The sequence below is a fragment of the Girardinichthys multiradiatus genome, chromosome 13 (genome assembly GCF_021462225.1).
Source record: "Girardinichthys multiradiatus isolate DD_20200921_A chromosome 13, DD_fGirMul_XY1, whole genome shotgun sequence".
In the NCBI taxonomy this organism is placed as follows: Eukaryota; Metazoa; Chordata; class Actinopteri; order Cyprinodontiformes; family Goodeidae; genus Girardinichthys; species Girardinichthys multiradiatus.
Genome location: NC_061806.1, coordinates 27477428 through 27504860, shown reverse-complemented (window position 1 = coordinate 27504860; position 27433 = coordinate 27477428). Strand labels below are relative to the sequence as shown.

Sequence of the window (27433 nt, the reverse complement as noted above, 5' to 3'; positions counted from 1 at the left end):
ATTTGTCACGTTTTGTTGCCTCACAACCTGGGATTAAAATGGATTGTTTGAGAGTTTGCATCCTTTCATTTACAGAACATGCCTACAAGTTTGAACTGGTAATTTGATTATTTATCTTGAGATGGGCTCCAGCTCTTTAAGGTTTGAAGGCCTTCTTGCCATCACCCTAATCTTAGCTCCTGCCACAGATTGTCTAGATTTAGTACCAGAATCCAGCTGGGTCACTTCACAACACTGGCAATACGTCGTGTCAGAAGAAGCATGTTGGTAAAATACAAATATTCTCATCAAATTGATAGAAAGTGTTTTGTTCACAATCACAGATGTCTTACAGTCTGTGCAGCAAAAGCTATAGCTGTCATTCAACGAAAAAAAGTAACCTGTAGCCTTATCTTCAGCATGAAACAAGCGACTGGAATGACTAAGTATCTAGAATACAAGCCTTAATGTGGTTTTCTTTAGTTTCTGTTGGGTTCCTTTCCTTCCACAACTCTGCTTACTGTCACCTGATGCACAACATCCACAGAAGGGAATTAGTTTTACCAGGAGATAGAGTCTAGAGTGCTTCTTATGAACTTCAGCTCAAATTTATAGATTTTTCTTGCATTGTTAATGCTTGATAGAAGTATCAATGTAGAAGGCAGCTATTTACGTAATAGGCCCTTCAGTAGCACTGTAACTCACTAGAACAAATATATAGATTTTTCACTACTATATAAAAGTACCCATGTGTTTTGGTATTTTGTGGTTTTCTTTGACACAACCTCATGTCTGTTCTACATTTTCTGTTGAACAATGGACACTTAGAGATCGATGAACTGCTTCTAATTTCTGCTATAGGAAAAATATGTCAAAGCCTTCAAAGATGTCCTTGTGTCACATGTTCTGTTGGATAAGGTTGGATAAGATCAGTAGTTCTCATCCCCATCAACTTTGCTTGAGTTCTTTGCTGTTTCAGTTTATTTTCTCTGCATCAAGATCTGAAAGTAAATGTAGCTACAGATCAAATGAGATGATGATTGGAAAAGGAAAATATCCACTGTGGCTCAACCCATTTCTGTATTATTTTATTTTCCATTCCCGGTCTCCTCTTTCTGCCCCTTGTTTTCTTTCTTCTTCATAGTAAAGACTAGATGCTAACTATGACATTAAAGGTTTGCCAGCTGTGGGTGTCTTTAGTGAGCCTACAAGCTAGGGTGTATGAGAGTACATGTAGCAATGCGGAAAAAAACATGTGGGTGTATGTTGGGGGGGAGGGTTTAAGGTATCAAGATGTTAGTACCAAATCTCATTCGCAAGTAATAACTTTCTCACTTCGTTTCCATGGGTTTCTCTCCCCATCTACTCCTTGTTCTTCCTTTCTTTGTATCTCTGTTCTCAGCTTGATTTTTACAGGGGTGGCACATGATCACAGATACAGAGAAAAATAGAGAAAAATTGAGATTCCTCGTCCTTGATTGACCCAGTTCTCTCCCACTCTCTTCATGAATTAAAAAAAAACTAAAAATGAAATTGCCTTGTTCTTTCTAACAATTCCTTTTGTTACTAGGAATTTCATTGAAGTGTTTTACATAGATACAATTCATGTTGTTGCTTTTCTTTATCAGCAGCAAGCCCTTTCTCACATAGAAAATTTACAGCACTGTGTGTTTAGTCATTGCTCTCCGTGTTCTCATTCATTCTGAGCCAATAGAAGCAATTTTGCTTTGTACCAGTGGGGGCTTTAAAAAGCAGAGAATTAAATTATTTTTGAACAAAAACAGTAAGAAAGTCAACAGTTTGCCCTTGAATAGGTAGAATGAAAAGAAGCAGATATTTGCTGCAACTAAGCAGACGTTTTGCTAGAATTTTCTGTAAACTGTTATTTTCTGGTTACGTTGTGAATGTCAGTGGCAACATACTAATATTTAGTTTCAGGTTTTTATAGTAGGTTTTGTCTGAACCCTGTCTAAATCCTCTGCTGCTGTCCTGTTGTGTGGCTTGTGTTGTTTTCCCTGTGGCGACACATACTGTTTAGGAGGGGTATTACAGGAGCCGTAACACTTTTCAAGATGTTCGCCCCATTATCAAAGCTAGACTGTCTCCTGCCTTTAACCTTTTTATATTATAATACACTTAAATTTGTGTTTATTGAAAAAACCTTTAGTAAAAAAGACTGTCAAATCCATCTAAATAAAAACATGATGCAGCTTTTTTTTACTCTTGATCTTTACTATAGTGTATCAGGCATCAAAAACTAGGGTATAAAATGAAACAGCACAAGCTAAGCCTTGAAATGAAGATAATGTTGGGTGGTTTATTGCAATGAAAAAAAATATGCATCACTGGTAAAATCACACAAGTTGCTTAAACTAGCAGAAACAGAGCATAATAGTACTAAGCCTGTGAGCTGTGGAAAGGACAGAAATCTAATGACACCTGCCATTCCCTACTAGCACACATTCAGTTTAAATCTTTAGCAGGAAAGTTTGCAGCCTGCTGTGTCAACTGTTCAGACTTCAACCGGCTATGTATTTATTTATTGAGTCACTTTGTTCTGTCATTCTGTTATGCAAATCAAAAACTTGTTTTTTTTAATCTCAGAACTGAAGATGAAATGCATCAACACACCTTGATTAACCTACATACCATAATTAAATAACATTAAAGACTTTTTGATTCAATCTAGGTGAAGACTTAACTATAATAAAAAGTGTAAGCATCCAACCTTATGCACTACTCCTGCATTTACTCACAATGCAAGCTGACTGATAGGATTCACCTGGGTTTGATAGTTTTAGTTTGCAGACATGCATGTGAAAAAACACAGAAATCCAGCATATGTATGTGTACATTGTTTTTTTGTTTTTTTTATTTTGAGTTTCCTCCTTTATGCACTCTACCGCCTTTGTCTTCCAAATCAGACTGTTTTCATATACTACAATATTAACCCATAAAATCCCTGGTTAAAGGGATTTAAAACAGTAAGATATTAGAAGGCATAGTCACTGGAGCTGCAAAGCAAATTGCAAAGATCTGTGGAGCAGAGTATTCTGTTGTATTCTATCGAACAGTGAAACAAATAAAGCATGCTCTTTTTTTACCAGTTGATTCCTTCATGTAGCTTTAACAAGGCACCTGTGAAGGTGTCAGGACCGGATTTGATTCAAAGCCAAGTTTAAAACTTGCTGATAAATCTCATTATTTGGCAGGCACCCCAGCCCATGTGTTTTAAGTCCAATTTGTGATGTTCTAATTGTTGTTGCCAGCTAGCTTTCCTTCATGGGTCGAAGCTGTTCTCTCAGCAGATGGAGAGCTGTATGAATCACGGTATGAAAATCTCTCAACAAGTACGGTGTCAGGTAATATTCCCTAAGCAGCCATTTCTTTCTCTTGTCTCCCTGATAGCATGAGGGTTATCATACGTGATGCTGTCTGGAGCAAATGGAACAGAGATGAGACATTGATTACACACACACACTTACTTGGAGGTTAGCTGATCTGTTCCGTTCTTCTTGACAGCTGGAGCATGGCTGTCAATACCCCTTAAAGTGGGTGTATGTGTGTGCGCACGTCTCTTTATTTCTCAGACATGTTTGTGCGTGGCCTCTGTGCAGCAAAAGAACTTAGACAAGCAGAGAGGGAATGAAGGAAGGCAGAGCTGGAGAAGAGAGTTGAAGTAATTCAGATATTGATGTTTTAGTCTGTAACTCCACCCTAAGGGCCTGTCTAGGTGGAAAATGTCAAATGGGCCCCAGGCTGGTGGCACCACTTAGCAGCGACGGTGCCTCGGTGGTGACACAGAACAAACACACACAAGGCGACACAAAACATCTTTCGATCATAAATTAAAATGTATAAAAAGATTAATTTAGCATAATGGGTATACACTACAAACCAGCTGCCGTTTGCAGCTACAGATTACAGTAAAATGGCCTGGGCTCAGTTATTTCCAGTGTAGCTGTTGAAAAGATAACTGTGAAATTTGCTGCAGGCATTCACTGTGCCCAGAGGACCATTTTCTCAGACCTTCTGGACCCCCAATGTTGAACAACCAGTAAACATTTTCACTCAACCTGAAAACATTTTCAATCAGTATAAAGGTTTTTACAGAAATCTATGTCTCTCTGACCTTGGTGGAACCCGGACTTTAAATATGTCAATTTTTGTGTTTTTATTTCAACTGTTAAAGTAACAATTTATGTTTGATTTTCCATACTGTGTTTTGCATGAAGACACAAACTGAGTTTGTAAAAAATAATTTTTACAGCATATTATGTCAGTCTTATGATTAGTGCCTTAATAATTGACTGTGTAGTTTTTGTAGGACATTGTTTCCTTTATATTCAGGGTGTGGGTTCTTAGCTAAAGCTAGATATTTTGATTTTGAAACTATAGTAAGCAGTACCTTTATTTTCCCAATAGTTGAGCCTATCTATTTCATGTTTATCTACATAAGAATTGTTAAGTCTGTTTTAAAAAGCCAGCGTTTCTGTTTTGATTTTTATTAAAATATAGCCAATTGAGTGTATTTAGCCACCATTGCCACCTACCAGTGGTTTTGGTTGATCATCTGCAAAAAACAGTTGAGGACCACTGCTCTAGAACATACTGTATGTCTTCTGCTCCTGGGCCCAAATGAACTCTTAAATGGATCTAGATCTGTAAACTTTTGACTGAATATTTTTCCAACCTTGTTGAAGGGTGGACAGCTTTTCTAACGCTTATGGTGGTTATGGTAAAATCGCTGGAGCCTGACCAACTCAGCAGGTGTTAGAAGAGATCATGAGTACAGTGACTTTGTTTGTTGACATAATTTTTACATTTAAAAAAATAAACAGAAAAAGGCCAACACACATTTCTTTTTTTCCAAAAGCATTTTTATATGCAATTCTTTGAACTTTGAATAGAATAATTATTTTAATTATGCTGAGATAAAACAGAAACCATTTTGTGTGCACACACTATCTTGGATATCTTTTTAGACACAGGTTTTTATATATATGTATATTTTTCTGAAAATATTTTTAGACAGGCAAGAATGCTAACACTTAAAAAACACTGAAGGACTCTTGTGCGAGATAGTAGGTGGCAAATTACAAAGTCCACAGTACTGATAAAATTAAAAATATTTTAAAGAGATTCAGCCACAACGAATATAGCTTGTTGTATCTTTGAGATTGTTTCCAGTTTTCTCTTACTAATTTTCAGCACATGTCCATAATGTATTGGCTTTAGGTCAGGGGTGTCCAATGTTTGGTGTGTTTCATTTTCAGGTTGCTTTGTCTATTTTGTCTTGCCATATTCTCAGCCATTAGATTTCCTCTGTTGTTAGAACTGTTTGTCACAACTGTTGTCCAGCTTTGCACAGTATACCTGTCTTGTCTTCAACAAGAACCTACAATCAGTTTTTATTCAGGAGAATTATACACTGCTTATGTGGTGTATGCCGGTTCTCTCTGTGTTTATGTTTACAGACTTGCAGATGGTCAACATTTCATAAGCAGACATTATCTTCCTCACTGCAAGAAATGCGGCTATAGCATCTCCCAGTCCATCTCCCAAAAGTAATAATACAGCCTTGTCCAGAGCATTGCAAGCTCACTTTGCTATCTCAAATATGATGCATCATATAAAGGATTCAGCAACTTCTTACTTACTTCATCATTATTGATATGCTGAGGGACAAAGTCAGAGTACAGTCAGCAGCACTATGAAATATACTAGAGGGTTGCTGATAGTTGCCTCATATTGTCGGTTGCTCAAGGAAACGCTCCGGTGCTGTCAGCTCCACACTAATGATGCTCGAAGGTCACAGTATTTTAGTAATTTCAGGCACTCCTTATTACTGGCACTTGTGCTCCTGGCAATAATTGCATCCAGCAAGTGTCTAAAGATAGATTAAAACTTTTGATTATGATAGAGCTCTCTGAGAACAGACAGAGATGTTGATGACATCCGATCAGACAAGGTGAAAACTTGTTATTTCATTTTAGCTTCAAGCAGCAATGACTCCTGCAATCTACAGCCATAAAGCTGCGAGTAAATTTCATCATATTTTTTGTGATTGAAGATCCAGTGGAGGGCTTTGAAACAACTTTGTGTGATGCACAAGAGAAAGCTAAAACAGCAATTTAAAAACTACTTTATGGGGTTTTCATCCTTCGTATCACTTTATATTTTGGGTTGCTATAACCCTGTTTTGGGGACTTTTCAAGTTTCAAATCAAATATGTTAACTGCTGGTCACAGCAGGGTATCTCTCTCTCTTTTGCCTTCTTTCTGGGTTCTTCTCTTCCTTCTTCCTATATTATTTGGGTTGATAATCAGCATGAAAGAAATACTTCAGCCAGTATATCCTTGATGATGTTTGAGAATGAGTCCTGAATTAGCTAGATTCTGTATCACTTTGTGGAGACCACTCTTTAAACTCTGTTAGCTAGAATCGACCTGTGTTTGGATCCTCACTGTGACAAGTGTGACATTGATGAATGCACCTTCATGGATATATAAATTATCTGCTTTTTCACTCACTGTAAAAGTTCACCAACCCGTCAATGCCCCTTAACCTATTATTTGCTCTCTTTGGTAGGTGAACAAGATTTATACATTATAGATGAAAAGTGTTGAGTGATGTCCTTTGGTTCTCGCCAAGAATCCCATATTGTTGAAATGGAGGACTGCTCCAAGTTTTTTTTTTAATGGGTGAAATGGGTTTCCACCCAGGGTGCACTGTGTCAAAGGGCAGCGTAAGAGTTCAGAAAATCAAAACAACAGTTCTTTGTCAGTTTTGCACATCAAATCAATGACCTAAAGCACTGGTTCTGCTCTGGGTCGGCTTTATGATTCATTTTTGGCACTTAATTAATTTTTGGCACAGTTTTTTTAAGACTTAATTTGATCAGCTTTAGTTCTCGTACTCGTACTCGTCGTCTTCCGCTTATCCAGGACCGGGTCGTGGGGGCAGCAGACTCAGCAGAGATGCCCAGATGTCCTTCTCCCCAGACACCTCCTCCAGCTCCTCCGGGGGGAGCCCAAGGCGTTCCCAGGTCAGCCGAGAGACATAGTCCCTCCAGCGTGTCCTGGGCCTCCTCCCGGTGGGATGTGCCTGGAACACCTCCCGAGGCAGGCGTCCAGGAGGCATCCGGTATAGATGCCCGAGCTACCTCAACTGGCTCCTCTCGATGTGGAGGACCAGCGGCGCTACTCTGAGCCCCTCCCGGATGGCTGAACTCCTCACCCTATCTTTAAGGGAGTGCCCGGCCACCCTACGGAGGAAGCTCATTTCAGCCGCTTGTATTCGGGATCTCGTTCTTTCGGTCATGACCCAAAGTTCATGGCCATAGGTGAGGGTAGGAACGTAAGACCGACCGGTAAATCGAGAGCTTCGCTTTTCGGCTCAGCTCTCTCTTCACCACAACGAACCGGCACAGCGCCCCCATTACTGTGGCTGCTGCACCTATCTGTCTGTCGATCTCTCGCTCCATTCTTCCCTCACTCGTGAACAAGACCACGAGATACTTGAACTCCTCCACTTGAGGCAGGAACTCCCAGCTTTAGTTAAGAATCTAAAATACATAGATCAGTCATACTTGAACTGGATCATTCTACAATGAACAGATATTTTTTAAGCGCAGTTTAGGATTTTAACATTTTTTCTATTTCGGAAAACAAGAAAAGTTTTTTTTCCATATTTGGTTAAGCATCAAATCAATCTTACATTGAGACAATACATGAAAATCACTCTATCAGTGAGGCATCTGGTTTTGGTCGCCTGCTTTTCTTTGGCACTGGTTCATGGTGACACATACATCTCAGCAGCAAGTAACATCGGTTGAAAACAAATTTCCTTAATTTCTTAAATTTGAAAGTGAAAATTAATTTAATAGCAGGTTTTGTGTTTATAATTTACCCCTCCTGTGTTTTATTGTATTTTTTTATGAGCTTTCAATAAATATATATTTTTGAGAGGAAAACAAACACATTTATGTGAACACCTATCTAAGTTTGAATTTTGATTTGAATTTTCTTCTATTGCCTGAATTTATTTTAGCAAAGTACTAAATTCAGAGGGCAAAACAATGGGCATTTGTCCTCTTTAAACTTCACATCAGGGACTACAATGCCTTAACATATACACTCAGCTGCACATGCTGCTCCAACCTAGAGCATGTCAGCTGTGATAAATACACAGATGGAGAGTGACTGCACTCTGTGGTAAGAAGCCAATTACATAGCTATTTATAAACATGTATTGGCCTTTTCTTCTCTTTAAATGCTTAACATATTTATTGGATCACCACTTTGACACATTTCCTGTTGGAGCAGATGATGCCTTCTGTATCCCAGATACATTTTGTTTTGCAGTCAGCTCAGTTGCTCACCTAAGGTTTCAGTACCTGGATTCAAGCTTTAAGACCTGTTACTGAATTCAGCACCAGTTATGACCAGACTGACAGTGATTCCCGCTCTGTGTGTTTCGCTGTGCCTTCCCCCACTCAGTGTTCACCTTGAACCTTGTGCCCATTAAGTGTTGCTCATTTCTCACTGCTATGACCTCTGACCCCACTGCTCAGACACACGCACACACACACGCATGCACACACACACACACACACACACGCACACACACACAGTCTTTTAAAGCAGAGGAAATATGCAATTTACCACTGGATTCAGGCAGACAAACTAAGAAATAGTTACACTTCAGTATAGATTTAAACGTTTTAGCCTCATCTAAGTTCTGTATTTACCTTTTTATACCCAAAAACCTTTAGCTGGCACACAAATAATCTGTATAACTGTTAATACTCTTCCTTAGTGAAAAACTTAAACAGAACTTTGCATTTTAGAATATATAATATAGACTCAAAGTGGCAAGGAACACCTTGCAAGTACTGTGGGTTGGACTACTGTAATTATTGGTGGTATAAATTCAACAAGGTGCCTGAAACATTCCTTAGAGACTTTGGTCCTAGTGACATGAAATAACCTTGCAGTTGCTGAAGATTTGGGGTAAATTGATTTGAGATCTGGTGTCTGTGGAGTACATTGAACACATTGCTATGTTCAAGAAACCAAATGGAGATGTTTGACATGGTGCATTATCTTGCTGGAAAAAGCAATCAGAAGATGGATACACTGTAGTGGCATTTAAGCAACGTTCAGTCGGGACTAAGGGACCCAAAATGTACTAAGAACATATTGATTACAGTACAGCTCATATCATAATCTGTTGACACAAGGCAGGATGGATTCATGCTTTCATGTTGTTTTCACCAAATTCTGACCCTGCCATCTGAATGAATGAATCAGTGATTGAGATTGCATTCTAGTTGCCTTAGATGTATCAAGTGGTTATTTATCTGCCTTTTTTTTTTTATCTCCAACCAGTATGCACATTCCCCTATGCTTGTTGACACAACTGCCAGTCACTAGATATTTTCTCTTTTTTCAAGTTCAAAGTTCAAAGATACTTTATTGATCCCCGAGGGGAAATTAGAATTCCAGTACAATCCATCCAAACATACATCATGACACAAGACAAGTGGGGGACGGGTCACCGAGGCTTTGCTGCCCACTCACAGGCGCTGCCCTTGCTAGATGAGAAAAGAGGCCACATTAGGAAAGTAGAGGGAAAAAATCTTGTTTCTAAGTTTTGGACCATTCTCTGATAACCTGATATTTGTACCAGAAAATGACAGTGGGTTAGGACCAGTTTCTGAAATACTCAGAACACCCAAATGGCAGCAACAACCGTGCAATGTTGAAAGTCAGTTAAATCTTTCTTCCTCGTTAAGATCCTTTGACTTTTAGCAGCTTGTCTTCACCATCACAGGACACTTCAATGCACCGGGTTGCATGTGAATTTCTGATTTGTTATTTGTATTGCGAAGACATTGAATAAGTTTACCTAATAAAGTGACTGGTGATTGTAGGTGACAGGGCTTTTATTTGGCAGATAGCTACAGGTTTCCTAAAAACTGCCACTTCTTTGGGTGTTGCCGGAGTGCAATTTGGAGATGTGCACTCTGCTTTTCAGCTTTGAGCCAGACTTCATTGGTGGCCGCGGCTTATCCTGCTCCCTATGAGCTTTTCGACTATCTGTGTGTTTAGACTTTAGAAGATATGGGCCAATCATGCTCGTGAGTTTGTATATGTCTGCTAAAGAGTTTGAGTGCCAAATGTTTCTCTTTTAGGAAGTGTAAAATTACTAAAAAAAGTACTTTAATAGATTTGTTTTTTTGTTTGGAGCATATGGAGATTGCATATTCATCCTAATCTACAGCATTCTCCTCATTTAGTTACATCTGCAGTAAAGATGTGTATGTGTAGTTCTCTAAGATTGAGTTCCCCAACCATCTTCATCCAGTGTGCATGGTGGAAGATAAACTTCTTCATCTAACTTTGTTTTTCACAGTTACGGTTGTTTTTAAACCTTTTAATTGTTGCTCTGACTGCAAATAGGAAAGTTAAGGTGGGCAGCTATGGTTTTGGTGGCGTTTCGTGACTTATTAAGATAAACATGATTGGGACATTTTCTTGTCTTTTCCTTTCTCCTGAAGAACGGAGAAGGGAATCGGGCCTCATCTTTACCTGGAATACCAATAATAGTGAAGGAATGTCCATTTACATGTTGCCAGAATAAGTCACTTTTTAGGTAAATCCTGATGTTCCTGACTTCAACCAGTGACAGTATTACAAACATTTTCAGTTGTGTATATGCAGTTTTTCTTTACATGGATTACCTGAATGTGTAACGTGCATCTCTATGGATTCTGTGGGAATCTGCCCACTGACCCATTCTCAGATAAACAATAAAACAGAGTCTAAGACCCTTAATAAGACACTTAATTCCTCTGGATCAGTTGCAGGTATTAAGGATGAACATTATAATAACTTCTACTTTCATTCTTTGAAATTTTTTTTTCTCTTCCTCACTCCTTCTTGGGCAACGGGGTGATTTAAGGTTCCGCTGTCCTGGTTTCCACACTGAATTAAACACTCTTGTGTTTGTTTGTGTGTGTGTGTGTGTGTGTGTGTGTGTGTGTGTGTGTGTGTGTGTGTGTGTTGCAGCTAAGTTGGTTAATTTGAACCTACAGGGCCTTCCCATGGCAACGCACATGATTCTTTGCTTTCTCTCTTAGCCACTAACACACAAGAACTCTGCCCCATGCTGACAATCATATACCTCTATTTTAAAGGCAAATGCTTAAAGGTACAAACACTGACATGGTGCTTTTACTGGAGTGAGCATGAAGTAGGTTACTGCTCTTCAGAATCCAGCAGTAAGGAAAAATATTTTTAGAATGGGAAGTCAGATGCATCTTGTTTGCTAAAAATGGGTAAAAACATGTTGATAACTACCTGAAAGAGTAGAATCTGAATGAAAAATATTACGCCTTGTTTGAAAATATCTCCAAGGACAAAGAAAAAAAAAAAAAAGAGTATAAACTATACTATCAGAATAGTTGGTTCAGGTTGTATAAAATGAATCATTTGATAAACAGAAGCACACCTATGTTGGTATCAGTAGGTCAAATCCAAATGCACAGAAGAGATGCGTACATGCACACCAGTGCAGAACAAAGACAATAGCTGCGGCAACCAGCTCTGTGGGCTCATAGCTTGCATGCATGGATGCCGTTTATCACAATGAGATCTATGTGGAACCAATTCCTTTTATTTCCTGTTGATTCTTCACCTCTCTCCAGGCCCCTGCCTATTGTTCACCCAGTTATCAGGCTTAGGCTCAAAGTGACTGACTGTGACGTCGATGCATCTGCAATCGTTTATCAAAATTAGTTGAATGAAAATAAGACTTTCCTTCTGTGTGTGTGTTTGTGTGGTGGGGTCTGTTAAAGGCTCTTGGCTGTGGACACTCAAACACAGAGGACTTCACTGTGCCTTAAAAGGTAGCTTCTACTGTATTAACCAAGCACAGGAAGGATGAAAAGAAAGGCAGTAAGTGAGAAGAAAAAGGGTCCGGAAAGGAGGGATCACAAGGAAAGAAAAGAAGGAAGCAGGCCACACACTGTGGCCAACATTAATGTGTGAGTAAGAGAAAGTGAGAGGCAATGACCTCACTCTTCTTTTATGTAAAGTTTACATGCGGTATCATCCTTCTCCGGTGTTTGTTTTTTCTTTTTGGTCTAATTTACATATTCATAGAACAACATTCTGTATGAAAGTCCTGTTGTGCATCCCACTAGTTTCACTCAACAATTGTACATGTGTGTATTTTTCAATATAATTATTTGTTCATTATTTATTAATGTTTGTTATTCATATTTTTTATAAGTTGATTGTAGTTGTTTGCTACCTATCTTAATCAACTCGCTGTTAGCTTAGTTTTTTTTCGTTCCTGACTTTTTTAGATGTAAAAAGGATCCATTATGCAAAGGATATTACCGACCGTGTGTCAGTTGTTACCTGCTTTAACAGTTCATACCCACACTGACTACCCAGAATGTAAAGTAATGTTCTGTAATATTTTCATATTCTTCCTTACTTTTATGATTATGTGTCGTAATATGCCATGTTTTACAAATAAGCTATCCTAAACTGAGATGCACTATTATTTCTCTCCATAATTCATAAACCCTCCAACTTCCCACAAGACATAAACTGTTATTGGTTTGTTTGAGGGTAGAAAATAGAAAGAGAAATTGACAAAATGGCAAAGGGGAGAATTGACCCAGAGATGTTCTGGTGGCTTTTAAAGATACTTGCCTTTAAGTAAAATAGTTTTACCATCACCTTTCTACAAATCCAATACTTTGTTCTCCATCTAACCCCGGCTACCATGGAATTTTTGAAAATGTTAAAAACAATATGTTAGATAAGTGTCGCTACTGAGATGTCATATATAATGCACACCGGTACCACAGCTAAGAAATGTACATAATCACTGTGCAAATCTTCCAGCATTGCCTCAGTAATAGCTTTATTTTATCTGACACTATGCTATGCAGACCCTCTGTCTGTACTGATGAAGATTCACTCACCGCTCATTTCCAAATGTTTGGATTGGCTGACATGACAGGGCAGTCAAACCCTTTTTTTGATTAAGGCCTAGTCCACTCAAATACTGTTACATAGGAAAGACAGTTCATGCAATCCCAGCATTATGCTCGGTTTAAACTATTTTGGGAGAATTTTCTAAATGATGTAACTCATTCTCTTGTTTCTGTTCACATTTATTGCAGCTGGTAATGACCATTGAGGATGACTTTAAAATACTCCATAGTAACTAGGCAGTCTAAGTTTAAAAAAAAAGGTTAGGTTTTCTGAGAAGGGGTATGCTTATGTCCTATCACAGCAAAATGGTCATAAATACAACCCTTCATTGTTATTGTCTTGTTATGTATTTTATGCTCTAAGTTCTTTGAACATAGGCTTTACAAAGTGGACCTAATGTGGAATAATTAGGAATCTGTGGTCCTTGTTAAGTAAGTTGTTTAGTATGGCTGCCTGTGGTGGCCTGAAATTGTGTTCTATGATTGAAAATGCAAATTTAATGCAGGTAGTAGTTAGATGAGGCAAATTTAAAACAGTGGTTGCTTTTATACACAGTATAAATCTGTTTTTATTTGTGTTTTTCTTCCTAAAACATAAGATTCCCTCTTTAAGTAATGTTTGATGTTTCTCATTATCACAGCAGCACTGTTTAAAGTGAGCTGCGAGAAAGACACATTCTAGAGTCATATTTACACAATCTGAGCTAGTTACTCCTGATTGCTCCATTCGACATCTGGATTTCACCTGATTGCTGCTTAACTGAAAGAGATACCAGCACGGGAAATATCAGATCCTTTACACCAGAATTAAAATGATCAGTGCCTCAAAGAGCACACAATGGAAGAGAATCACAAACAGTCTATCCTCTTTGTTTGTGTTTATTTTCTTGTTGGCTTTTTGTTGTAAGGTAAAAGTGACAAGCAGAATTAATTTGGAGTAATTTCTGCATACATTCATTCGACTTAGACCCAACTATGTTATTCGGAGAAGCTGCACATATCAGAATTGTTTAGATGGGTTCCTGAAGCTGTACGCATAACATGCAAGCAGACGTAGACTAACGCACAGAAACACAGAGAGTAGACAGAGAGTAGGTCCTTGTTAGATTAACTGTAGTCAGGTTGTGGTGTGTGTGTGTGTGTGTGTGTGTGTGTGTATCTGACAGGCTTAATTTGATGAATCTTGAATGAAATGATCCCTATATCCTCCTCTATTTCTTGTTCTCATTTCCACCTGAATGCAAGACTCTGAGTGTTTGTGTGTGTGTGTGTGTGTGTGTGTGTGTGTTCCTGTCTTGGCATCACAGTGAGAAACATTTTCCCGATTTCACCATCTAATTGAGGACCGTTTGTACCAAAGTGAGGACATTTTGCTGGTCCTCACGACCTATTTTGCTAATGATTAGGTTTAGGACTAAGGTGTGAATTGACTTTAGGTTAAGGTTAGGGTTAGGCATGCACTGGTAATAGTTAGGTTTAGGGTTATTGTCAGGGTTAGGGCATAGAAAGGGTTGAAAATGACTGAAAATCAATGGAAGTCAATGGGAGTCAACACATGGTCCTCACTACATATAGCAAAACAAGAGAGTGTGTGTGTGTGTATGTGTGTGTGTGTGATCCACTGTATAGGATATTGGTCCTGGCAGTATGGAATTCAGTTAATTCCTCCAGCTACTCTTCTAGCTTGATTAAATAATCGCTGATTTAATGCGAGTGTCAGTGTAAGTTCGCTTGTGTATGCATCTGTCTGTGTGTGTATCTGTATGTTAAAAGCAGGGATGATTTAGTCTGTAAGCAATTTAAATGAAATTTCATTTTACCAGTCTTTGTTTAGAAATTTAAACCCACGTACCATTCTTTATCCAGCCTCTGTTGTTACTCGATATTATGCCACATAACAGTAAGGAATTACATTTCTTCATGTCTACTTTTGCTTTGAAATACTTATTCTACAAAGTATTAACAACTAGTTAAAGGATATAATCTCTTGAGAGGTAAAGCACCTCATGCAAAGCTGTGGTTTAGTGAATTATTTTAAGTGAACCACCGCCGCTGCTCAAAGATTTTACCATACATTCCTTGCAGATGGTGAAATGCATTAGAAAGGCTCAGTGTTACAACAGGACCTGCTAAACCCTCGGATGCTTATCTGTTCCCGGCCAGCTCCCCCTTGACGATCCGAGAGAGCGAGCAGCATAAACAGTTGGTACAGCATCTGTAAATTTATGGCTTCAGGAGAATCTCAAAGTGGACTTAGAGGCACAGCTAAAGTGTTCAGCGACTGCGTAGTCACACCATATGTTTCATGTTGAATAAACATTCCAAATTAAGTTAGAATTTATTTTGGTATTTTAAGAGGGGAGCTGCAAAAAGATCAACATCAGACAACCCCTACATTCAGTGGGAATTTGAAGAATAATGCTGGCTAGCAGCTCATTTCATAGAAAGATGGCAAAGCACAGTAGAACCATTAAAGTCTACAAAAAGTAAAATCAGAGTTCTGACACATGAAATGATGAAATGTAGCCCTTTTTCGGTGACCATATTTTCTTCAACTAACAGCAGTTAGGTCGTGTAGCCCATTAAATCGAAGACCATAAGGGACACAAAGGCTTTCTGCTAAGAGCTGCTTGTGCATTAGAGCACAAACTCACCAGGCTGATTGGGAGTTATTAAACCACTTAATGTTTTATATGCACTGCTCGTCTGACTTGTACTCTTAATTTTGGCTGGTTTCATTAGCTTCCTAGCAGCAATAAAACCTGGAAATAATGTCCACTTATTAGGTTTTGATTAGTAATGTTACTTTATCATTTAAAGTGTTTATTCTTTGCCTCAAATTATTTTATGGGTCTCAGTAAAAATCTGGCGATGTTGGGAATTTTATTAAAAAAATTAGCCTGATGTTTTTCCACCAATATTTGTCCATCAATCAATTTGTTTGTCCTCCATCCGCTTGACAATCCATTTAGTTGTTAATGAGTTAATGAGTCTGTCTGTCCATCCATCATCCGTCCATCCATCCACCCACCCATCCAGTCATCCATCCATCGTCCGTCCGTCTGTCCATTCATCCATGCATCCATCCATCTATACATCCATCCATCCATCTATTCTTCCATCCATCATCCGTCCATCGATCCTGCCATCCATACATCCATTCTTCCATCCAGTCATCCATCCATCGTCCGTCCATTCATCCATCATCCGTCCGTCCGTTCAATCATCCATCCATCCATCCTAACGATCCCAATCATTCTGTCATTCTGTCAGTTTTGGGGATTTACAAATAGTTTTTGTTATTGTCACAGATGGACTAAATGTTATGATTTCTCGTTATATTGATAATAATTGATAATAATTGCCTATCCCTGCCATCTGTATATCCATTTGTCAGCCAACCATTTATCCGTTTGACCATCCATCCAACATTCCTTTTGAATTTGTTTTTTTTATAAGAATAATAGTGTCTTACAATCCTTGCACAGTAAGGAGCCACTGTAATAAGATTAGAGATTGATATTTTTCAAACCAGTACCACTGAACCTACCAACCTCGTGTTAAGCACGTGCCCAACATGTCCTCATTACTCTCAGTGTACATCTGATGATGCTGCTCTACCTGTGGGAGCAGAGAAATGTTTTTTTTACAAGATAATAGCAGGATCATGTTTAGGTAGATGTTTCTGACTCAACAATTCACCAGTGCATAAATCACTGTTCCTCTCTCTGGTTTTCAGCAACTATTTTATATTAAAACACTCTCAATGTTCAGTTAGGGACGTAGCTCGAGGAACTCCAGTATTTTTTCCTCACTATTTAACACCTCTCAGTTTTGACTGTGCATATATCTGTTTGAGTGTGTGTGTGTGTGTGTGTGTGTGTGTGTGTGTGTGTGTGTGTGTGTGTGTGTGTGTGCACTGTACTTATGTTTGTGTGGGTGCTGTGTTGGTGCCAAATTAACGCTTATAGGCCACAGATAAATAGACGTCATTAAGCCTTTGAACTGTAATTACCGTTAGCCCTTTTGTGCAGGCTGAGGTGAGTGGGAGAGGCCAGGTATCAGTAATAAATCAGCAAAACATACACTGATGCCCACACAGTTTGCTAGTTAGCACCAGTACATCCTGCCCATAAACTTTGTTGACTCATATGAAGACAAGCATGTACAGTACTTAGCATTAGACTTCATGTTTACATAATATTATGTGTGTTGGTCTGTTGAGGTTTTTGAGTTTTACATTTCCACTAATATCAAGCCAACCAGTTGCTGACTGAAAAGGAAGTTGGAGACCATGAACCCAATATGTGTGCAAACTGTCCTTTCCTGTATAATTAACACTTGAACCATACCCTTACAGACATTCACATTGTGCTATCTTTCTGGGCCAGATTCAGGGTAGTGAATGTTTCCCTAACACATTTCTTGAATCATGCCCTCGAATCCAAATCGAGCATTGCTTCATTAGCCGGTGGAAGCTAATATTTTCAGGTGTACATGTGTTGCAACAAGGGCCAGCTGTGGGGCCATATGTGAGTGATTTAGTAGCTCGGAGGGAAACCGAATTCTGATGACAGACGCACTGTTTGGCTTGCAACACTGGACACACATACGCTTGTGCACACACACACAGGAAGCATACATCAATCAATCACCTGGCTCTGTCTTTTTACATGTGGTGACCTTATGGTGTGCGCCCCATGCACTCACAGGAACACACACACAAGCTCTGGCTTGGTGCATTGTTGAGGATTTGGTCATGAATGTGTCCTTCTGTCTGATTTCAGGTCATCATAAAACAGGTTCCCTAGAGACTCTGATTAGATTAGCTCAGTGTTTATTACATGTATTAGGTTGTTGGGCAATTCAGAGAAATTAATTTTCTAGCCTAATCCAGACTCAGAGGGCCAAAGAAATCAAGGAAGTAACACTGCAAATACTCCAAACTTGCCATGTGGCATTTAGGTGGCATCTTCTTAAATTTGAGGAGGTTTTGACCCAATCATGTTTAACTTGTGTGGCTCACAAAATACAGATACTGGATCAATACCGGATCTCCAAAAATCAAATATAATCTAAGTGACTGCTATCTCCATATTTTGCAAGTAAATAAGAGGTAGAGACAATATTCCTATGTGGATAGAAATAGTATGACGTTTGTTAAGGTTATTTGCAGTTATTAGCAGTGTTTAAGTACTTCAGCTTACTGTGGTTTGAGTCACAGTTGGGACAGTTGCTCCCACAGTTATAATGTGGGTAAGAAAATAAGATTCTGCTATCAAGGACCAAAACTGCAAAAATCAAGGATTAATTAAAGATGTTTAAATATCTCAATAATTGCATTTTCTTTAGGTCAATTCACCCGTGTTGCCAGTTTGTACACCCAGGTTGTACCCACGCTTCATTACTTCATACCCATAACCAAAAAAATGTCATACTTTTGTAACTAACCATTCCATACCAGTTTGTCTCTCTTAGTAGTTTACTATTTTAATTAACTGTGGAGAAGACAATCTCATTCTCATAAAAATGCTCAAATCTCAGTTATAAGTAGCTAAATATTTAATATTACACCCTATTTCTACTGATGATCCTCTTTTGGGCCTGTCAACTACAAACTATATGACAGCTTATGACCCCTGGTCGTGCCAAAATAACAATGAACAATCTTCTGCTGCTGAACAACTGCTGCTGGTACTGGAGTCATAACCACACTCCCTTCCAATGGACTATCAGTAGCTCAAGAAAATATTTGAAGAACAATCTGGGGAGGGGGATTAATTGACGTGTGGTTGAACCCAGAACTACAAGACCAAAAGTACGAAGTCTCTATGGGGTGAAATGACCAGCTCCCTTCTGCACGTTTTTTGTACCTCTCTTAATGTAATTCCTCTGAATAATAATTTTAAATGCTATTTATTAATTACATATCTGTATGTTTTATGTACAAGGTTATTTTTTTGTGTGTTGGATTTTCTCCCCCTTTTTGTTTCCCTGTTCTTCTGAACTCCATGTTTTTAAAAGTGACGAGGCTAGCAGCTAGCGCCGGTAGATGTAGCTGAAATAGCCAGAAGCAGTCATACATGTCACCTACTTTTACAGTAAAACTCTATTAAATACCTAATAATTTTTTTTAGCTCTGCTAGTGACTGAGAGAGCACCAGCTGTCCCGGTTTTTTAGATAAAAAAGCTTATTATAGCATAGTGCCACAACAGGAAATAACATGTGTTATGCTTTTTGTTCATGGTGGTAAGTTGTGTAAAATAACCAACTCTTGAAAACAACTTATTAAATTTACATTAATCTTTATCTTGAATTTAATTTTATTTTATCACTTTTACAGCCACCACACTGTCCCACTTCGTTCCTCAGATGGTGATTTATGTGTTTCACATGTATTTAGACCGAATGAGTTGGGTAATTGTGCATGTTTCCATGTGTGGGATCCCATAAGAAACATGAAGTGGTTTATTGGGCTTTGATACTTGCATTGAAAAAAATTGCAATAAATAAATAAGCCAAACAGAGCTGTGCCTACTGGGCTCTTATGCTTTTAGCTGGCAGCACCAAGCAGATGCTGAGTGGAGGTCCTCGAAGTGGCTCCATCTATAGCTCTGAGACTAACCACAGCCTGGTTAGAGTGAGGCACTCATCAGTGTTTTTAACTTGTAAAGCTGGCTGTTCTGAGCTTTTTCTTTTTTAAATCATGCATAACTCAGCTGTGTCATAAACACCAAATGACAAATAGTTAGCACTAGTGAAATTAGGTACTGGTGGGAAAGGTTTAGGAAATGTGTTTATTGTTACTGAAAAAAAATCTACATGCACCAATAGGGATTTAACATAATGTACAAACCTACAATTATTTCAGACTATAACCTATATAGTTAGGATGATTGGTTTTGTTAATATTTTCTTTCTTTCTTAGCATTTGCCTGAACATTTACCTGCATCTGCTTACATCATTGCACAGCCTAGTTTACTTATACGTTAATGAAAAACAGTCTGATGCGTATTTTCCATATTATTGCATACATAAATTGTTTGCCATTGGTATTTAGCTTTCAACACAATGATTTCTCATGTTGTCATCATTGGAGCAACAGTTGTGGATCTCTCCGTGGCTGAGAACAGGGTTTGAAAAACTGAGAGGAGAAAATAAATACAACAGACGTACAATGATGAAATTGTATTTTAATAACTGAAAGAGAGAAGGAAATGGTTTGGGAAACTGAGTCACAGAGGAGAAAGATGAGGTATGCTGTCCTCGCAGGGTCACAAAGGTGGTGAGTGGGGCCAGAGGCTTAATGGGATGGAGAAACGTTGTGATTGGCTCATTACTGTGATGGAGCACATTGCCACAACAATTGGCCTCTTCACCCCCCACCATTACAATTTCACACCTTTCCTTGCACACACTGCTTTTGTATGCACCGCTGCACTGTGAACTGCAGAGGTGTGTATATGAGGAAACATACGCTCATACAGCAAAAGTCAAACATAGGCCGGCTGCAGTTCTCAGCAGCACTTTCTACGACTGCAAGGTGAAAGTCATTTATTTATATGCCTTTCAAGTGGCACTTGAAAAAAAATTACTGAAGGATCTCAAGAGTCATACATATTCACCTTTTCAAGACAAACAACATATTCCATGGAGTTGGATTATTGCCTTGTTACTATACTTTTATTTGTGGAAAGTGTGAATGTATTTGGTGTTGTTCCAAAATGGCATGACAAATGAGAGTTCATTGTTTTTTAGCCACAAAGCCAAGGTGGTCATTATCTCTGCCTGTCTCATAATCTCATCTACTGGTTCAGTCATCTGTAGCATGCCCATTAAAAGGGAATTATTTAAAATTAGGCAAAAATTGTCAGCACTATTTGCTGTGCCATTCTCGTCATAACTTATAATGTCTTCAACTATTTGTTTGTCTTATTTGAAAGTTTTACTTTTAAGTGTCTAATATTGCGTGTTTTTCTGTTTTTTTGCAGCGACGCAGAGGTAGTGGGGTTTTCTGTGCAAACTGTCTGACCACCAAGACGTCACTGTGGAGGAAAAATGCTAATGGTGGCTACGTCTGCAATGCATGCGGTTTATACCAAAAACTGCATTCGGTAAGTCATCGGCAAACGAGGACACAAACAGATGCTGGGTCTGCATTGCACTTTAGTCTGTCTTAATAAAACTAAAATGGGATACGACAAACATGGATTGGCTCAAAATAATATTTCAATAGTAATGTTTACCATAACATTTTCTTTGTAACTATTCATATTGATATGATAAATTACATGTCTGCAGAGTTATAGTAAATAACTTAAAAGTTTTTACTGAAAAAGGGTTTTCAGTAAAAACTTATTTTTATAAGTTTTGAAAAGGTTATATCCAGCTTTTTATTTACCCTATTTAGCACCATAGATTCCCATTTGAGCAGCAGTTAAATTCAACAAACGTCCATTGTTCTTATCAATAGTGCTATAAACACATGTAAGTGTTATCCATAATTTGAAAAGTGGGGTGCAGTGATTGACCAGTAGATCAGCAGAAGTCATCAGATTATCAGCTCGGAAAATTTTACCACAAAAAAGAGGAAAACGTCAGAGACATGTTTTAACTCATTCACAGGTGTGTCTTTTTTAGGGCTGCATGGTGACCCTGTGGTTCGCCAGGGTCACTATGGCCTCGAACTTAAATGTGTGCGAAGGCATAGAGCTTTTCTTCTATGGAATTTGCATGTTCTCAGTAGGACTGACAGGGTTTTCATAAGATACCTTAACTTGGACGTCCTCTGGACGTTATCCCCCATTCCACGGAAGGATGCTCGATCATCTTTTTAGTGCTGTTCTAATTTGAATCAACAACCCTTCTGAAAGACATTGACAATAATCCAGTAACCTGTGTTGTGAGGCGCTTAATTTGATGCATGGAATAATATAGATTCAATCTAGATTTAGAAGCATTTTTGGTCATTTGCCAGAGCTGAAAAACACTAATGTAAGATATATTTAACAAAATTATGCTTTTAAATGAGTCGAATATTCATCATAGAGTAATTTTTTATTTTGCTAAATTCATGCAAGTCTAGAATTTAAAGAAGAGTCATAAAAAGGTCCTGAAAACCATTTCAATTTAGAAAGCAATATTTTGGAAAATGACTTACCTTTATTTAAATCTCATCTCTGGAAACGTTTCCAAGTCATTACCTTTGCATATTTAAAAATAATATCTTTTTAAATTTGTAAAAAAAAATATTAGTTTCTTTAGCTGTTATGGTGTAAGAAGTCACATAGGGAGTGTTATCTCTAATACCTTTGTAGTAATGTTACCCTGTTCACCTTTAATATTATCGCTTAAATTATCTGTCAGATAAGTAATAATTGTGCCAAATAAAATTTCCAAAGCAGTTTCTATATTGAGGGAATCAGATGAGAGTGAAGTTTTAGCATCAAGTAAAAGGAAATTTGTTTTGAGTGATGAATATTAATTTGAAGGGCTGAACTGCTATCCACTCATATAAGACTCATAAAGGAAAGGTTGTTCAGATGCCATTTTATGGACTGCTGTGTTTTAGTGAGCACGCAGGGTGGCTTCGCCCACTAATTATCATTCCTCCTGTGTGGCCAATTAGCATATGATGCAAATGAAATTGTGCATAATGCAGTTAAACGCTTTGTATCAGTTCTTTGACTCTCACTGTGAAAAAGTAATACTGTAGTATAAGAAAAAGAAAGTATAGTTAATTTGGCAAGTGCTGGGAGTTAGGTAGCCTCTCAGCAGTCACAGCGAGCTCGTTCCATGGGGTGAGAAATATGATTGAATGGATGGAGTTTACCATCAAAGCCTGGGGAAAGTTGATGAAAATCCCAAATTTAATTAGACCGCATGATGTTCAGCTGAGATAAAGAGCCAGCTTGATTTTTAGTTGACTTGAGGGTATCAAGCTTATTCAGGCATCCTCTGAAGGTATTCAACCTAATTATGCACTTTACCATCAATATCAGTTGTACAGGGCCTCTGACTTACTAGGTTTTAAAGACTAGGTCTTTAAAACTAATTTCCTGCCCAGTTTGGAAAAGTCTGGAATTAATTTCAGTATTTTCTAGGTCTGGATGAGTGTTGAAAAAATATTTGTTTTTTTCAGACTTCTTTACCTATTAAATTGATTGAATATTTGGGTATTCCTCCCTCCCTCTTTCCATCATGTTCTACGTTTATCCAGAAAGCATTCACAGCGCTGCACTTTTCCCACATTTAGTTTTGTTACAGCCTTATTCCAAATGGCATCAAATTAATCTCTTTCCTCTAAATTCTACACATAATACCCCAATTATGACAAAGTGTAAGAGATTTGAAATTGCTGCAAATTTACCACAAATAGAAAACTAAGATTTCACTTGTGCGTAAGTATTCACAGCCTTTGCTTAATACTTTGTTGATCCACCTTTGGCAGCAATTACAGCCTCAAGTCTTGTTGAATATAATGCATCAAGCTAGCAAACCTATCTTTAGGGAGGTTCCCCCATTCTCCTTTGCAGTACATCTCAACCTCTATCAGATTGGATGGGAAATGTCTGCACACACCCATTTTCAGATCTCTCCAGAGATGTTCAATTGGATTCATGTCTGGACTCTGGCTTGGCCACTCTAGGACATTCACACAATGGTTCTGAAGCCAATCCTTTGAGGTCTTGGCTGTGTCTTTTGGATCATTGTCCTACTGAAAAATGAACTGTTGGCCCAGTCTGAGGTCAAGAGTGCTCTGGAGCAGGTTTTCATTCAGGATGTCTCTGTACATTGCTGTATTCATCTTTCCTTCTATTCTGACTGGTCTACCAGTTCCTGTTGCTGAACAGATGCAATCTTAGTGCTGCCACCACCATGCTTCACTGTAGGGATGGTATTGGTCTAGTGATGAGCAGTGCCTGGTTTCCTACAAACATGACATTCACAGCATTCACACCAAAGAGTTTCATCTTTGTCTCATCACACCAGAGAATTTAGTTTCTCATGGTCTGGGAGTCATTCAGGTCTGCAAGCTCCAGACAGGCTGCCATATGAGTTTTATTAAGGAGATGCTTTCTTCTAGCCACTCCACCCTACAGGCCAGATTGGTCAATTCCTGCATAGATGGTTGTCCTTTCTAAAGGTTCTCTCCTCAGAGGAACGCTGGAGCTCTGACATAGTGACCATGGGGTTCTTGGTCTGACTATGGCCCTTCTCCGCTGATCGCTCAGTTTAGATAGCTGGCCAGCTCTAGGAAGAGTACTGGGAGTTCCAAACTTCTTCCATTTATGAATGATGGAGGCCTCTGTGCTCATTGGGACATTCAAAGCAGCTGAACATTTTCTGTATCCTTCTCCAGATTTTTGCCTCAAGACAATCCCTTTGACTTCATGCTTGGTCTTTGCGCTCTGACATGCACAGTCAACTGTGAGACCTTAAATAGTCAGCTGGGTGCCTTTTCTCATCATGTCCAATCAATCAAATTAACCATAGGTGGACTCAATTTAAACTCCAGAAACATCTCAAGGATGATCAGTGGAAACAGTATGGACCTCAGCTCAATCTTGAGCAAAGGCAAAGGCTGTGAATACTAATGTAAATCTGATTTCTTAGTTTTCTATTTGTAATAATTTGCAAGGATCTTAAACAACCTTCTTTGATATTCTCATTATGGGTTGTGTTGTGGAGAACTTTGAGGAAAGAAATTAATTTGATACCATTGGGAATAAGACTGTTCCTTCCTTCATTGTGTTTTTCAGGGATTGACTTCTGTTTTTTCTTTGTATCCTTTCTCCTATCCTCTTTCCTACCTTCTTTTCTTCCTTGTATCCTTCCTTTCTTGTATCCTCCCTCCCTCCCTCAACACGTTCATCTCATCTGCTGCTCCAATCACGTCCAGGCTCCCTCCACTCTTGGCAGTCTTCATGACAACCATATTTTATATCCCGTAATAAAAGTTTTATATGCTCTACACACATTATTAGAGAGGATAGCAGCTAGTAAAAAACTTGAGAGTCCGAGAAGGGAAGGAGAGTTATGAATAAAGAGGCGGAAAGAGGCAGACAGAAAGAAATGAAGAGTAAGAATAAGGTTGAAAAGACAAATAAACAGGGACAAAATGGAGGAAAAGATAAAGGCAGAGCTAGGATAATGAAGGGGCAGGGGGCACCTGAAAAGTGAGAGAGGGAGGCGGTGGCAGAGAAAACAGAATTGTACTTTCGAGAACAGATGGAAGGACTGATAGATAGAGCAATAATTATGCCTATTGGCAGTAAGTCAGCCTAGGTATTATGCCATCTATATCTATTTATATGTAAGTGCAAAATATCATAACTGGCTGCCTAGTTTGATTTGAGCGCCTAACATGCACAAAATCTGAAGACCTGATTATTTTGCTTATTATGTAAATGTCCTGATTATTTAACCGCAGTTTTTATCATGACTAAACCTTCTTAACCAATGAGCTGAATAATTCAGACCCATTCAAAACACAAGAGGTTGGTTACAGAAAGTAATACCCCTTTCTGAAACACATGCACTGACTTGTCTGCCTCTATGTATATTATGAGGAATTTATGTCATAAATCGACACAGGGTTGTCTATAATTCAGAATTGGAAGAATAAGTGATACATGACATTAAAGTAGATTAGATTAGATTAGATTAGAATAGAACTGTTTAAAAGTAAAAATCTGAAAACTGTTACGTTTGTATTTAGACCCCTTTGTGATTATATTGTGGGATTGAACCAAGTTAAAGTTGCAGTGCTTTGGGGTATGTCCCTACCAGCTTTGCACGGCTAGAGGCTGAAAGTTTTGCCCATGCTTCTTTGCGAAATAGCTCAAACTCAGTCAGGTTAGACAGAGAGCATCAGTCAGCATCACTTTTCAAGTCTTGCCACACATTATAAATTCAATTTAGATCTGGACTTTCACTAGACCATTCTAACACATTTAAACAATTCCACTGTATCTCTGTCGTTTTCTTTAGGGTTATTGTCTCGCTGAAAGTAAACCCTCACATGATTTCTTCCAGTGTTTCCCTGTATTAAGCTCCACCCAACTTCCCATCAGCTCTGACCAGCTTCTCTGTCTCTTATAAAAAAACCATTCCTCCAGCATGACACTGCCACCACCACGTTTTAGCATAGGATATAGTGTGTTCATAGTAATGCACGGTGTTTTCTGCCAAACAAAGCATTTTGCATGTAGGTAGTAAAGTTAAAATGTGGTCTCATCTGACCAGTGCACCATGTTCCACATTCCACTATGTCTCCTACATGGCTTGTGACTTACTTAACTGGGCTTCTTATGGTTTTTACTTGAATAATGGCTTTTTTCTTTTCACTCTTCCATAAAAGCCAGATCTGTGGAGTGTGCAACTAATAAATGTCCCATCAACAGATTCTCCGAGCTGTGCTCTGGATCTCTGCAGCTCCTCCAGAGTTACTATGGGTTTTTTGGCTTCTTCTCCGATTACTTTTCTCCCCGCTCCCAATTTTTCAGTTTAGGTGGACAGCCATGTTTCAGTAGGTTCATAGTCATGCCATACTCTCTCATTTTCTGATGATGGATTGAATAGTGTTCTGTTACAAGCTTGTTTTATAAACCTCTCCACAACTTTATCCTTGACCTATCTGCTACTAATCTTTAATAAACCTCTGAGGCCTTCACAGAGTCATTGGATTTATACTGATATTAAATTACACACAAGAGGTATTTGTTGGCTAATCAGGTGATTAAAACAGGATTTTACTGGTTTACTGGTTTTATTTACGGAGATCAGAGTAGAGGGGGGTGAATAAAAACATGCACCAGACAGATTTTATTTCAGGCCATTATTTGTGAAACATTTTGAAAATCATTTAACATTTTCCTTCCACTTCACAATTATGCACTACTTTGTGTTGACCTATCACCTAAAATCCCAATGAAAAACATTAAAGTTTGTGTTTAAGGGGTATGAATACAAGGTGCTGTATGTGCCTTAACAGCTGAATAAGCTGCAAATCAGTTAAGTAAAATTATCTTTGGAGTGGAACAGCAAGCAGGAAGCAGATGAGAAAATTAGCTTGTATTTGGCAACGAAGAAACAGCATTTCATACGAAATACTGACTTTTAAAGCTGTCACTCAGACCGTGGCTTTAATTTTTTACAACCAGTCACGCTTGCAAAGCTCTACTGCCATCAAGTTCTTATGCCATTATAGAACATTTTGTTTGTAATTTGCCCCTGTGCATTGCATTGTGGGAAAACTGCATCCATCACTAGACCACCGAGAAATCGATTAGTGTTCCAGTATTAGTTATTGCTGTCAGCTTCCACTGTCAGCTGATTCAGATCCCAGCTCCACAGTCTGGAAGTGGGTGTCTAGTGCTTCCATTTCTCTTCCTCTTTGTTCTTGACCTCTCTCTCCTCTGCTTCCTCAACA

The 27433-nt window shown here is 38.6% G+C and overlaps 1 protein-coding gene across 5 annotated transcripts in view; it reads left to right on the top strand.

Moving 5' to 3' along the window:
• trps1 (trichorhinophalangeal syndrome I) overlaps positions 1 to 27433 on the top strand; it is a 151349-nt gene that overhangs the window by 113431 nt on the left and 10485 nt on the right. For all 5 annotated transcript variants that reach the window (XM_047383456.1, XM_047383455.1, XM_047383454.1 and 2 more), the window contains one exon: positions 20991 to 21113. In XM_047383456.1, coding sequence (XP_047239412.1) covers positions 20991 to 21113 — 123 coding nt within the window. The remainder of the gene's footprint in view (positions 1 to 20990; positions 21114 to 27433) is intronic.